This window comes from Myxine glutinosa, chromosome 2 (assembly GCF_964187855.1).
Source record: "Myxine glutinosa chromosome 2, kmMyxGlut1.1, whole genome shotgun sequence".
NCBI lineage: Eukaryota > Metazoa > Chordata > Myxini > Myxiniformes > Myxinidae > Myxine > Myxine glutinosa.
In genome coordinates, this window is record NC_136262.1 from 178,537,994 (window position 1) to 178,552,611 (window position 14,618).

At 42.1% G+C, this 14,618-nt stretch overlaps 1 protein-coding gene across 4 annotated transcripts in view; it reads left to right on the forward strand.

Moving 5' to 3' along the window:
- LOC137421045 (uncharacterized) overlaps positions 1–13,497 on the forward strand; it is a 71,727-nt gene extending 58,230 nt beyond the window's left edge. For 2 of the 4 annotated variants that reach the window (XM_068106708.2, XM_068106705.2), the window contains exon 2: positions 8,663–11,070. In XM_068106708.2, coding sequence (XP_067962809.2) covers positions 8,696–10,048 — 1,353 coding nt within the window. In that variant the 5' untranslated portion in view covers positions 8,663–8,695 and the 3' untranslated portion in view covers positions 10,049–11,070. Of the gene's footprint in view, positions 1–8,646; positions 11,071–13,097 lie in introns of those variants that run through there. The other 2 variants (XM_078771978.1, XM_068106706.2) reach the window with 2 other exon arrangements.
- The last annotated feature ends 1,121 nt before the right edge of the window (positions 13,498–14,618 follow it).

The following is a 14,618-nucleotide window of genomic DNA, read 5'->3' on the forward strand; positions in this document are numbered from 1 at the left end:
CTTGAGCAAAAGAGAGGGTGAAGAGAACAGAAAGAGGGAGTGAAAGAGCGGAAGAACATGATTTTAGGACCCGTGGGCTGATGCCGTCAGGACCAGTTGCAGAATCAGAGTCGAGGGTTGAGGAAACCCTCGGACCTTGTCAGGAGGAAAGGACACAGAGTCCAGGAGCAGCTGGGTACGACTGGGTACGGTGGGTACAGAGAGGGATGGGTTTGGGACACAAGATGTAGAGGCAAACACAGAGTTGAGGCATTCAGCTTTTTCACATGCGGAGTCAGCCGTTAAGCCGTTTGAGGTGAGGGAGGGGATGGAGGGGGAACAAACACCAGAAACAGATTTGACCAGACGCCACCAGGATTTGGAAGAGGGAGACAGATAAGAGAGTTAGGTCTTGAGAATGGTGAGATATTGTTTCCTGGCTCTCCTGAGGGTGGACACACACTTGTTTCGGGCTTTGTGAAAGGAAATGAGATTTCCTTCCGTTGGATTTGCTTTCCAGGAGACGAAAGCAAGTTGTTTCTGGGCAATAGCCTCACCACAAGATTCAGTGTACCATGGACGGGAGGAAGGGTATCACAACTGAAGACGAGATGGGATAAATCTGTGCATGAGAGAGCAATTTACTTTGAAAGAATTCACAGGATGAGTTGATGTCAGAGGCGGTAGAGATGGGAGACCAGTCCAGATGATTGATGGCTGCTTGAAGACCGTGCCAGTTGGCCTGAGTGAAATGCCAGACTCGTCGACGCTGAGGAGGCTCTCTGAGAATGGTCAGAGAGATGTCCACTTTGACAAGCACATGATCAGATGAGCCGATTGGAGCAGAAGAAGAGCAGCAGACATTTTCAGGGAAGTTTGTCATAACCAAGTCCAGAAGAGAAGATGCTCCGTTCACTGAGATCCGGGTTGGGAAATTGACAGATTGTGTCAGTCCCAGTGAGTCGCAGAAGTCCTTTGCTGAAGAGCCATGGCTGGTGAGAGAGGTACCCACACCCAGCCAACTGGCATGGTGACAATTTAAATCACCACATATGAGGAAGAGAGAGTTGGGATGGGTAGATAGAAGTTGGTCCATATTATCAGACAGCGAGATGTAGATGGAGTCATCACTGTTTGGTGGACGGTACAACACACATATGAACAAAAGGTGGGAGCGAATGGGAAGCCCTAGCCAAAGGTATTCCTGGGGGTGAGGTGGAGAGAGGGCAGTGGAGGGCGAGTGAGGAAGAGAGTTTTTTTATGAAGATAGCAACCCCACCTCCAGGATGAGGCTCAGGTCTATCATACCGGAGGAGGGAGTAACCTGGGAGAGATACCAAGGCATCAGAGACATCATGAAGGAGGAAAGTTTCTGTTAAGCAGATCACATCTGGTTTGTCAGAGGCAACCTGTATGGAGAGATCAGTCAAGTTTGAGCGAAGGCCCCGGATGTTTGAGGTCCATACCGTTAATGAAGAGGAAGGGGGAGCATCGGGTACAGAACAGAGGGGGGGGGGGGGGGAGTGGTAGGGTAAGATGTGGAAGAGGAGGAAGAGGTAGGGAGAGCTGTTGAAGGTGTGTCAGAGATTTCAGAGATTTCAGAATAGCTTGGAGAAAGGGAAGAATGGGGCGGACAAAAGGTTTGATGGAGATTGGGTGAGGCACAGTGAGGTGTTATTTGAGGAGGGGCAAGAGCAAGGCAGAAGGTTGGGGGAGATGAAGGTGAAAGTTGGAAGAGGGAAGAAGCAGGGAGGATGCTTTGAGGAGGAGGGGTGAGAGGGGAGTCTAGGAGGGGAGGAGCGAGGGAGAGTCTCGGAGGGGTGGGGTGTGGGGGGAGTTTAGGAGGGAGGGGAGGGAAGGGGCAAGGGGGGAGATTTGAAAGGGATGGGTGATGGGGAGGATTTGGAGGGGAGGGGTGATGGGGGAGTTTTGGAGGGGTGGGGGGATGGGGAAGTTTTGGAGGGAAGGGGGGATGGGGAAGATTTGGAGGGGAGGGGTGAGATTGGATTTTGAAAAGTGTACGATTCATGGGAAACGAACATTTTTTGCAAAATGAGTTTGAGACCTTCGAGTCAAAAATACGTTTGAGGACGCTGAGGAGGGGTGGAGTTCTGGATAGTTTAGGGAATGTAGAAAAGAGGAACTGTAAGAGATGGTATTATATATATTTTTTGGAATGAATAGATTTGGTGAGCAAGACGAAAGCATCCTTTTATAGGAGAGGAAGAAAAAGGTGTTATAATATATGAGAGAAAATAGTTGTTCAGGGGAGAGATTATACATTTCTAACCACGTGATCGCGTGATCGCGAACAACGTGAATGAAGAACGAATGAACAAATAAGAACAACAAATAAACGAATAAGACCTGAGAAGGAAATCTTTTTGTGGGGTTTTTGTTTTTTTTGAGTAGAGATATTAAACAAGGAGGTATGGGGTGAACGACTGGGACGAAACAGAGAACGAAAATAATTGCAGCGCATTCGACGAACCGCTGAGAGAAAAACAAAACCACAAGGTCGGAGACGGTACGGTAGCCTAAGCCTACGAGTACTAGGCCTCAGAATACTCGATACGCATTAACCGACGATTGTGTATACATGTACGAAAAATTAGCACCGAAAATTTTCCTAAAGATACGCGATAGGTACACACACCGAAAGATAGATACAGTCTCGACAAAAACACAATTGTGAAAGATTACTTAGCTTCGAAAGCGTGAGCGCATGGAACAGCTTCGAAAAGACGTGACCTCGCCGTGGTCTTCAACGATTGTCATTTTCAGGGAAATATCAACACAAGATATTATATAAATAAAATAATGAATTATCTTGAAATTAAACCTGAACTCAGGATAAAATATAGTTTCTAAAAAAGCTCATAAAAAATTAGATGACTTGTTTTCCAAATATATAAATGAATGATTTTTACCTGTTTTGGAAAGCAAGATAAAATTTAACAACCATAAAAATCTTCCAAATTCATTAAAATGTCTAATAGTTGGTTCAAGCGGATATGAAAAAACCTGTTTGCTTTTAAAGATGCTCCTTACCCCCAACTTTTTAGATTATGATAATTTAACAATTTTCACAAAGTCAAGTTTTCAACCCGAGTATCAACTACTATCACAAGGTTTTAATGCGGGTCTTCAAAAAGAAGATATAATCGGTTTATTTAAACATCAGAACAAACTAAATGATTATAACATTGAGGATATAATACAACTATTTTGTGATACACAAAAATATCAAAACCGAAAACAAAACCCATAACTTGTATTCTCAGTGATAATACGAATGACATAACTTCACGCCAAGATTTAGATAAATCAAAAAAGAACCTCGTTATCTTTGATGATTGTGTTAATGAGAGAAATCAAACGGTTATGGATAGCTACTATACAAGAGTGAGACATTCTTCTTGTAATTGTATTTATCTCAGTCAATCATACTTTCAACTCCCTTGTCGCTCAATAAGAAACAATGCCAATACTTTTATTTTGTTCAAGTTAAATTCAATAGATATAAATAATTTTTGGAGAGACAATTGCTCTGCAATTTGTCGTAAAAAAGAATTTGAGGAGAATATGAAACACACGATTGGAAAATATAAATATATTGTTGTGAAACAAGATGAGATACTAACTGATATTTTTTTCTTTTATAAATAATTACACACATAAATGACAACTATCATTATTAATCTTGTGGGTAAATCTACTTCAGGAAAAAACTTTCATAAATGTAGACTCTTGAAGAGTAAAAATGAAAAGATTGTAAGTTTTTTTAAGAAACACCCTATGATTCATATTGTATCTACAACAACCAGAGCAATGCGACCAGGAGAAGTGGAGGGTGAAGATTATTAATACATTTCAATGGAGGAACATATGCGATTGAAGAATGAAGGTCAAATATTTGAGGAGGTCTCTCTTGGCATGACAAAATATTCACATTGTAAGAGTGAGTTAAATAAACTAAAATCTGGTGGTCTTGGGACTTTAGAAACTAATCCAGAAGGAATGAGACAAATTATGAAACATCTGAGTGATAATGGAGTTAAGGTTTTATCATTTGGTTTTGATATTGATGAAGAAACTCAACGCCAATGTATGAAAAGCAGAGATACTAGTATTTGTGAAGAAGAAATTACAACTCGTATTAATGCTAATGAAGAATTTGATAAAATATTTGAAGAAAAGGATTTATTTGAACACATCCACTTTGATGATAAAGAAAAGGAAAAATTTTCGATTGACCGTTACAATTCAGTAAATGATATTTTTTAAAATAAACAAATGAATGTGCAAGAAAGAGCAAGAAGATTTAAGGAACGTCAGGAGTTAGTTTCAAAAGTTGTTAAACAACAGGAAGAGATAAAGAAGAAACGGAGACAGAAACTAACTGGTGAAGAAGCCTTTGAAAGAAAAGAAGATAAAAATTTTAAACCACTTTTAAAAACTTCTCAACCCTCTACAATCCCTGCGATAGATTACACTCCGAAAAAACTTCAATTGCTTGAAGATGTTAGTTAAATGACAGAGCAAGAACTTGGAGAATTAGAATATGATGATGAAGGATTATTCCGGCAACTTGAAGAGACAAATCAACCCCCCAATTTTATTGTGAAGGCTATTTTAAACAACGAATATTCAACAGATACAAAAACCATCACGGGTCTCATACCAACAGAAGAAACAGCAGTGTTTCATCTTGTGAAAGAAAAGGTATTGATACATAATTAAGGAATTGATGTAATTGAGTTCTGCTCAACCCCCTATTAAATTAACCACGAGATTAATGTTTCTTCTAACAAAAGATGGAAAACAAGCAACAAGTAATAGCCGTAATTCACGTTATTTTGATGAACCATGGAATATGAAAAATGAAGATGATAGAGTATATATTGCTTTACTAAACTCTTTTGATTATGGGGTTTATGTTGCTGGTAAAAATAAGAAGAACAAGCGTTAGGCCGAGGTCCCCCATCGGTGAAGTGATGTGAGTCGACAAAGTGGAAGACGCAAGACGGCCATCTTGGATGTTGACGTGGCGACCCAATTTTCAATAGCGTTCTTCCTGATGCCTAGGTACACCCACACACCAGATTAGAAGTTGGTACTTCGCTTATTTTTCAAGATATTCCGCTCACAAGGTTCAGACATACATGGCGGCGGCCATCTTGGATGTTGACGTGGCGACCCAATTTTCAATAGCTTTCTTTCTTATGCCTAGATACACCCACACACAAGATTAGAAGTTGGTACTTCGCTTATTTTTCAAGATATTCCTCTCACAATGTTTAGACATACATGGTGTCAGACATACATGGCGGTGGCCATCTTGGATTTGACGTGGGTTGCACCCACACACCAAATTCAAATGTGGTCCTTCGCTTACGCACGCACATACGCACGCACGCCCGCACGCACGGACAGACGGATGGACGGAAGGACACACGGACGGAGGGGAAAACCATAGTCCCCCTTTCGCTCCGCGGTGCGACGGGGGACAATGAGAAGGAGAAACATATTATTGATGCTTTAAGTAAGCTTGGTTCAGGTGTTAGTTTTCTTCCAAATGACCCATCACAATTAGTTAATAGGCTGTTAGGTAGTAAGAAGGCTGGAAACAGCGATTGTTTTAATGAAGGCTCAGCCATTTTAGCCCAGTTGATGAAGATGGAAATAAATAATAAATGTCAATACAAAGATATTTTATTACATATTGAAAAAGATAAGAAGCACAATGCTTACGTTTGATTTCACAACGAGTGATTACACGGCTTCATTCCCTTACCCACAACAACTTGACCCCGCAAAAGAATATGAGGCATCTTTATTGTCGATGGAAACTTATAATACCTTGTTTAATATCACAGAGAAAAACAACAAGTTTAGTTATAATTCAGGAAGTGGATATAAAACTATAACAGTTTCATCCGGAGCATACGAGATTTCTCAAATATCTTCTGAAATTGCCCGCCTTATGAAAGACCAAGGTGATGAACCGAAAAAGATTGTAATAGATATTCAAAAACATACTTTAAAATCAACTGTTAAACTTAAAAATAATTATAACGTTGATTTCACGATTGAAAATTCATTCAGAGAGCTATTGGGTTTCTCTTCAAAAAAGATTGAAACTAACGGGACGTTTTACAGTGATAATGTCATTAAAATATCCTCCGGTATAAATTCTATATTAATTCATTGTGATTTGATTGATGGTGCTTATAACGATGGAATAAGAACAAATACAATATTTTCATTCAGCGCATACTCAACCCTGATTGGTTATAAATTCAATATGGAACCGAAAAATCTTGTCTATTTATCTGTGTCAGGAAAAACCATATACAGAGTAAATTTTAGGATAACCGATCGAGATAATCGTATGATTTCCTTTAATGAAGGAATTAGATCCATCAGAATTCACCTCCGTGAAGTTTTCCAATAAATAAATAATGGTTATTGTGAGTAAACACGAGTTGGGAAAATATAAAATAATTACAGGGGATGGGATGTTCCTTTCACCATACTATAAGGGTGAAGGTATGTTTCTTGGTGGAGGATACTATAAACCTAAGAGACAACGGGGTGTGGGTCATCAATTTAGAAATAAAGGAGATGGGATAATTGATACTCTAATGTAACATTCCGCAACCTATGGGCCGCGACCCAATGTTTGGGTCGCGAAGGATTTTCAATGGGTCGCACGATCGTTTCAGAAATCGCGGGAAAAAAACTTTATCTACGATTTACTTCTCCCGACTCAACAGAACAGAGATCAAACGAACGCCGACACAAACTTTTTAGTGTGGACTCTTCTACCGCGATGTACCACGCGTGCATCCGGTCAGTCGGATCATCCGTTTAGTTTCCGACACGCGAATGTCCATTGCTTTTCATTCGAAAGATTGAGCTGTGAGCGTAAGGTACTCGCCATGGCTCGAAAGTATCAGCTTGTGTTCCTGAACTACGGGTTCACCTTGAATATCGTAGCCAATATGCAAAGTCAACCATCGCACTGATGTGGATAATCCACATCTACAATGTTGCTAACGGAACATTTAAATTAGGCTTGTAAGTTTCACTTTCGGGTTTAATCAGTGAAAGTTGTTTATTTAATGTTGTTCATGATAAGGAACATTGAACCTGGATATAAGTTCAGATGCATATCGGGTTTTTTCAGTAAAAGTTATTCTTGTTTTGTTTATCAGTTCATGTTACATTTTAAGTTCATCATCTATTCACGATGAAGATTAAAATAAAGTTCAAACACCTTATCTTGGCGTGTCACTTTAATAATTAAAGTTTTATTCTATTTCACAAAAGACACACCGCCAATGAATGTTGTGAGATTCATCTTCATCTTCATCTTCATCAGCTTCTTCATCTTCATCATCTTCTTCATCTTCATCATCATGTTCATCTTGTTCATTAAATCTTCATCCGGATTCATCGTCGGGGCGGATTCATCTCTTCCGAAGCTGCTAACAAGGCAGGGAGTTTACGTCTGGCCACTCTGCCATAAAGCCCAGATTGGTGGAGTGTTGCAGTGATGGTTGTCCCTCTGGAAGTTTCTCCCATCTCCACACAGGATCTCTGGAGCTCAGCCAGAGTGATCATCCGGTTCTTGGTCACCTCTCTTACCAAGGCCCTTCTCCCCCGATTGCTCAGTTTGGCCGGGCGGCCAGCTCTAGGAAGAGTCCTGGTTGTTCCAAACTTCTTCCATTTAAGAATTATGGAGGCCACTGTGCTCTTGGGAACCTTCAATACAGCAGAGATTTTTTTTGTAGGCTTCTCCAGATCTGTGCCTCGACACAATCCTGTCTCTGAGCTCCGCAGGCAGTTCCTTCGACCTCATGCTTCGTTTTTGCTCTGATATGCATTGTCAGCTGTGAGACCTTATATAGACAGGTGTGTGCCTTTCCAAATCATGTCCAATCAATTGAATTTACCACAGGTGGACTCCAATCAAAGTGCAGAAACATCTCAAAGATGATCAAGAGAAATAGGAGGCACCTGAGCTAAATTTCAAGTGTCATAGCAAAGGGTCTGAATACTTATGTCAATGTGAGATTTCAGTTTTTTATTTTTGATAAATTTGCAAAACATTCTAAAATCCTGTTTTCTTTTTGTCATTATGGGGTAAATGTCATTATGTGTGTAAATTGATAAGGGAAAAAATGAATTTAAACGATTTCAGCATAAGGCTGCAACATAACAAAATGTGAAAAAAGTGAAGGGGTCTGAATACTTTCTGAATGCGCACTGTATGCAGAGTGATGGCATCTACCGGTTGTGGGACTATGCGGGGGCATATTGGCGACACAGTCGTATTGTTTTAGTTTATTACAATTGTAATTGGTTATTACAATTAGACGCTCGTCCAATTTCCGAGGAGGTTATTTTCTACAAGAATGCTTTTTTAGTTTCCTCCACGTTTCATATCAAAACTCAAATATCAGTCGAAGAATAAATTGTAATATACAAAATGAACAGTTATTATGAAGTTTTATGTAACATGTAGAATTGTTATATGTCAATTTTTTTTTCTACAACAACTTGAAGCATTAAATAAATGGTATATAGTTTAAGGAGATTTTTTTGAATGATGAATAGAAGTTGAGTTTTTGACATGAAGTGGAAATCCAATGTGAACAGTGTGTGTGTTTTGCAGGAACAGCACTTCAAACACTGCGGTGAATGACTCATGGCAGTCATAAATTCGAGAATGAAATTGATTTTTCTTGGACTTTCCACATGTTCTGTTTCAATTCTCATTTGGTTTGCGACACAAGGCCAGTTCGAACTTGTCAAAAACCCAAGAAAATCACCATTCTTTCACCAATTCCACGAGTCGGTGAATCTCGTTTCTACTTCATCAGATCTGAGTGGTCAAACCTTCGTAAGAGTGGAAAACAGCTCGATACTGGTCTTTTCTGCCTACCTTGATGAGCGTGACAAAGATGAACCCAGAGTGAGGGTCTTCGCTCTTGCTCCGTGGGCACAAAGAATGAGCTTGTGTTGTCACCTGCTATATAATGACCGCTTTACTGTGAGGTCATTGAAAGAAGCGAAACGGGAAATCGTGGGAAAACACTATGACTTCAAGTTTGCAGTTTTTAACTTTTTCTGTGAAGTTTATCGAAGCAATTTACAACTTACACACGTAGCTCTCACCCGGTGTGACCAAGCCATCCATCCTCTGACAAATTATCTGCCAATACAAGCTCCCCCGAAATTGTCTCCTCAACATGACTTTGCCGTGTGCCTACCAGCGTTATTCGGTCAATTTGACAACACTCTGCAGTTTGTTCAGAGCATGGAGATGTATCGCATACTGGGCGCTACAAGTGTAACGGTCTACAACACGAGCGTGAGCCACACCATGGACATTATCCTGCGGGCTTACATTGAGATTGGTATCCTTGAGGTCATCCAGTGGCCCATTGCGAATTACCTGCGGCCTTCCTTTGGATGGAGACCAAGCAAACACCCCGGAGACATTCAGTACTTTGGTCAGATTGCCACCATCAATGATTGTTTGTATCGGAACAAGCACCGCACGAAATATATTGCTATCATCGATGTTGATGAAATAATTGTACCACACAAATGGAACAATTGGAGTGCAATGATGGAAGATCTCGCGATGCCCCAAGTGGCCTGTTGGTACTTTTTACACCACACCTTTCCAATAACCAATGCTCAGTACAACACCATGACGAGTGAAGGAGGCCTAGTGTTAAAAGGGACTGACATTTTAAAAGCCAAAACGATGTTTCCGCCAATTGAACGGAGCTGGGCCAAAAAACCAAAGAAGGTAATGATTAAACCAAGTGGGATAGTCTATCATGGGGTAGCCGATGTAGCGAAATACCAATTTGGCTATAAGGACTCTCATGTGCCAATTAGTGACGCATCATCTCATCACTATAAAAAGTGGGGGATCTATTGGCCTTCCTATTCCTTGTTCAACAGCACATTGATTCATCCATACATTGACACACTCCAGAGCAACATCAACAAATTCATGGACTTTGTCGATTCCTTTTTTTTTTAAACTAAGTGATTGATTATTCTTTCTTTATTCCAGGAACCAACAAAGTTTCCTGTTTGATGTGGATTGTGTTGATGTCCGTGATGTTGGTAGGGGTATTGTGGAGGAGCAATCCAGTAATAATGTATGCACGAGGTTGGGGGGGAGGAGTATTAGGATGTTCTCATGGTTCTCTGTACATTGTTTCATTTCAGTCAATTATACGTGGTGAGTTTGTCTTTGGTGTGCTTGTCCTAGCAGCTGGTGCATTGGCCATGGCCCTTTTTCCTTGTGTTTTGTAGAAAGTTTGTGGCAGCAGAAAGAGAAGATAGGTTTAAAATGGAAATAGATGCAGTGCCTCTAGCACCGTGGTTCTTAACCTGGGTTCGACCGAACCCCAGGGGTTCAGTGAGCCAGTCTCAGGGGTTCGACGGAGGTCCTCCGAAACGCCGAAACGCATTGCAATTTGTTTTTTGTTTTGTTTTTAGTTTTGTATCAATTTTGAATCTATGTGTAATTACGCTTATTATTAATATTATTATTATTTTGCTATGTATGTTACGAACGAATGGAAATGTTATTTGTAATTGTATTCCCATCCCATTCATGGTTTCTCTGGTCTGTGTTGAAGATAAGTTGTTTCACACTGACTGTAGTAAGTTGAATCAATGAGCAACTTGATAATTATTCTGTTGATGGTGCTTACTTGCTTACTTACTTACTTACTTACTGGATTTTGGACTTTGCAGGTGTCCGGAAATTCCAGTGAATAGCCTCGATTAGCTTGCCGTGTGCAGTGCGTCATTGGTCGCGCCTTACTTTGGAGTTACTGATTAATTTAAAAGTAAGTTTTTTTTTTTTTTTTTTTTTTTTTTTTGTATACAAGATCGAGGCTCGTGAAAGAGCGAACATTAATCACACAAAAAGACAAACCGACACATAAAACATATAACATCGGGAGCGGTAGACAAGATGGGGAGAGAGGGGGAAGGACACAAACACAACATTTGAGAGCAGGGACCGAGAGACATGGAGACATCGAGAGATCTGAGAGAGGGCGAGGGCTTTGGGGGGGGGGGGCATGGGAAGGGGGCGGTGGGAGAGGTATAAAACATATGGACACTGCCAGGACTTCCAGGAAAGAAGTTGGAATTTCAAACAAGGTGGATCTGGGGTGAATTAGTGGGGGTAGAAAAGATCAAGGTTTTGGATGGGGGAAGATAAGAGATGGTGGTGAACAGCTGTTTTAAAGACCTGGAGGGAGGAGTGGGATTGAAGGGAGTGAGGGAGTTTGTTCCAGAGGCGGGAGAAAAGAGGAATGAAAGAGTGAAGGTGAGCAGAGAGCCGAGATTTCGGCAGTTTAACCATCAGAGGGTTGCTGGCAGATCTTGTGCGACCTGTAGGAATATTTGGGGGACAGAGCACAGAGAGAGCTGGGGGTGCAAAGCCGGAGAGGAGTCGGTAGAAGACAGAAAGACCACCTACCTGCCTGCGGAGAGTGAGTGAAAGGCCCTGAGAGATAGCTTCATCGCGGGAGATTCCAATAATTCTGAAAGCTTTGGTTTCAACAGCGTGAAGCCGAGCTAGGTGTGAGGCAGGAGCACCGGCCCATAGGGGAGAACAGTATTCCATTGAGCTGCGGATGAAAGCCTTGTATGTGGTGAGGAGCTCAGGTGTGCCGAGGAAGGACTTCGCACGACGGAGGATGCCCAGTCGGCGACTGGCTTTGGAGGCCAGCTTGGAAATGTGGTTTTCCCAAGAAAGATCATGGCAGATAGTGAGACCCAAAAGCTTGAGCGACAGAACTTCTTGGAGAGGATTGTTGAGAAAGTAGATGGGAGGGTTGTCCAGTCGATCTTTTCGGAGAGACATAGTAAGAGTGTGAGATTTGTCAGGATTGAAAGACATGTTCCACTTGTTTGACCAGTCTGTGATTTTGTCCAAGTCTTCAGAGAGTGAGGAGGCTGCAGACTGCCGATCTGAGGGAAGAGGAATGGAGCGGCAGAGAGTGGAGTCATCAGCAAAGAGATAGAGAGGATTTTCAAGAGAGTCAGAGAGATCATTGATGAAGACCAGAAAAAGCACGGGGCCCAGAAGACTGCCTTGGGGAACTCCAGCCTGAACAGGAAGAGGAGATGAGAGAAACCCATTCAGGGCCACACGTTGACGACGACAAGAGAGGAAGTCCGCCAGCCATGCGTGGAGATTTCCATGGATACCAAAGGAGGAGAGTTTGGTGGGCAGAGCGGGGTGCCAGACCGTGTCGAACGCACGTGATATGTCGAGGGAGACAGCTCTAATTTCCTGTTTGGCATTGAGGACCTCCATCCATTGTTGAGACAGCAGAAGCAGCATGTCCAGAGTAGAGTGACCTGGTCTGAAACCAAATTGATGATCAGAGATCAAGCCATTGGAGAAGAGGAAAGATTTCATATCCAAAGCAATGATGGATTCCATGACTTTGCTGATAATTGGGAGAAGGCTGATTGGTCTGTAGTTGCTAGGATCTGTTTTTGCACCTTTTTTGTGCATAGCGGTGATGTTGGCTGATTTCCAAGCAGATGGCAGTTGACCTTGAGCAAAAGAGAGGGTGAAGAGAACAGAGAGAGGGTGAGATAGAGTGGCAGAGCAGGATTTTAGGACCCGTGGGCTGATGCCGTCGGGTCCAGTTGCAGAATCAGAGTCAAGGGTTGACAGAAACTTTTCCACCTTGTCAGGAGGAAAGGACACGGAGTCCAGGAGCAGCAGGGTACGACTGGGTATGGTGGGTACAGAGAGGGATGGGTTTGGGACACAAGATTTAGAGGCAAACACAGAGTTGAGGCATTCAGCTTTTTCACGTGCGGAGTCAGCTGTGTAGCCGTTTGAGGTAAGGGAGGGGATGGAGGGGGAACAAACACCAGAAACGGATTTGACCAGATGCCACTAGGATTTGGAAGAGGGAGACAGATAAGAGAGTTCGGTCTTGAGAACGGAGAGATATTGTTTCCTGGCTCTCCTGAGGGTGGACACACACTTGTTTCGGGCTTTGTGAAAGGAAATGAGATTTCCTTCCGTTTGATTTGCTTTCCAGGAGACGAAGGCAAGTTGTTTCTGGGCAACAGCCTCACCACAAGATTCTGTGTACCATGGACGGGAGGAAGGGTATGACAACTGAAGACGAGATAGGATAAATCTGTGCATGAGAGAGAGCAATTTACTTTGGAAGAATTCCCAGGATGGAAATGGAAATGTTTGTTGGAAATGTTGTTGGAAATTGGAAATGTTTGTGGATATGCAGGGCGGGTTCAGAGTTATATTAAAGTCAAAAGTGGATGGTGATTATAAAATATGATTGAATTACTCAGAAAATTAGGTGGAGGTGATATAACTCCTTTGGTCGCAATTCAAAACTAACAATTCGCAGTTTTCTACGTAATATTAAAATGGGATTTGAGGTGACATAGAGTTGAGTAGATAATAAATCCCGTCATCGTAACTATAAGTTGTGTTTTCTTCGTTAAAATTTCTCAGTTTTCAGAGGGGTACTGATTATATTTAAGCATGTTCCTTTTTTAATTTTTGTCATATAATTATTTGACCGAACTCAATTAAGATCAGTTTGTTACTTTGTTGTTTTTTTTGCAGTATGTCGAGCAAAAAAAGGAAGTGGTCGGAGGATTACGTTCGGTACGGGTTCACGTGTTTGACGGAACGGGACAGAAATCAGCGTCCTCAATGCATGCTTTGCAATGTCAAGTTGAGCAACTCCAGCCTAGCAACAGCAAAACTACAGGAACACTTCAAAAAACTGCACGGCGAGGGGCAGTACAAAGACGCAATGCTGGATGAATTCAAATTGAAGAGAGTCCGATTCGATGGAAGTGATTCCTTGCCCACTCTTGGCTTCGTTCCAATTGACAAACTGATCCTCACCGTGTCATATGAAGTTGCGTACCTGATCCCAATGCAGGGCAAACCACACACCGTTGGCGAGACACTCATCAAACAGACCGCGTTGAAGATGGCCAACATCATGCTGGGAAAAGCTGCTGAAAACAAGTTGTCTCTCGTTCCACTCTCAAATGACACCATCAGATGCAGAATCATTGACATGAGCGACGAAATCCTCACCCAGGTAGTTGCAGATTTAGTCGCGAGCCCGACGAAATTCAGCCTTCAAATCGACGAGACCACCGACTTTTCGAATTTGAGCCAGCTCATCTTATTTGTGCGTTATGTAAAAGGAGATGAGCTCAAGGAAGACTTTCTGTTCTACAAGCCTCTCACAACAACTATGAAGGCAGCTGACGTGAAGAAGCTTGTGGACGACTTCTTCAGAAGCAATGGCCTATCCTGGAACATGGTGTCTGCAGTTTGCTTGGATGGAGCTCCAGCCATGCTGGGATGCAACTCTGGTTTTGGAGCGCTGGTGAAGGCCGATGCACCACACATCATCGTCACGCACTGCGTCCTGCACAGACACGCGCTGGCATCAAAAACCCTGCCTCCAAAACTGGCCAATGTTCTGAAAATCGTCGTTGAAACTGTGAATTACGTGTGAAGCCATGCTCTGAATCATCGCATCTTCAAAGAGCTGTGCAATTAAATCGGC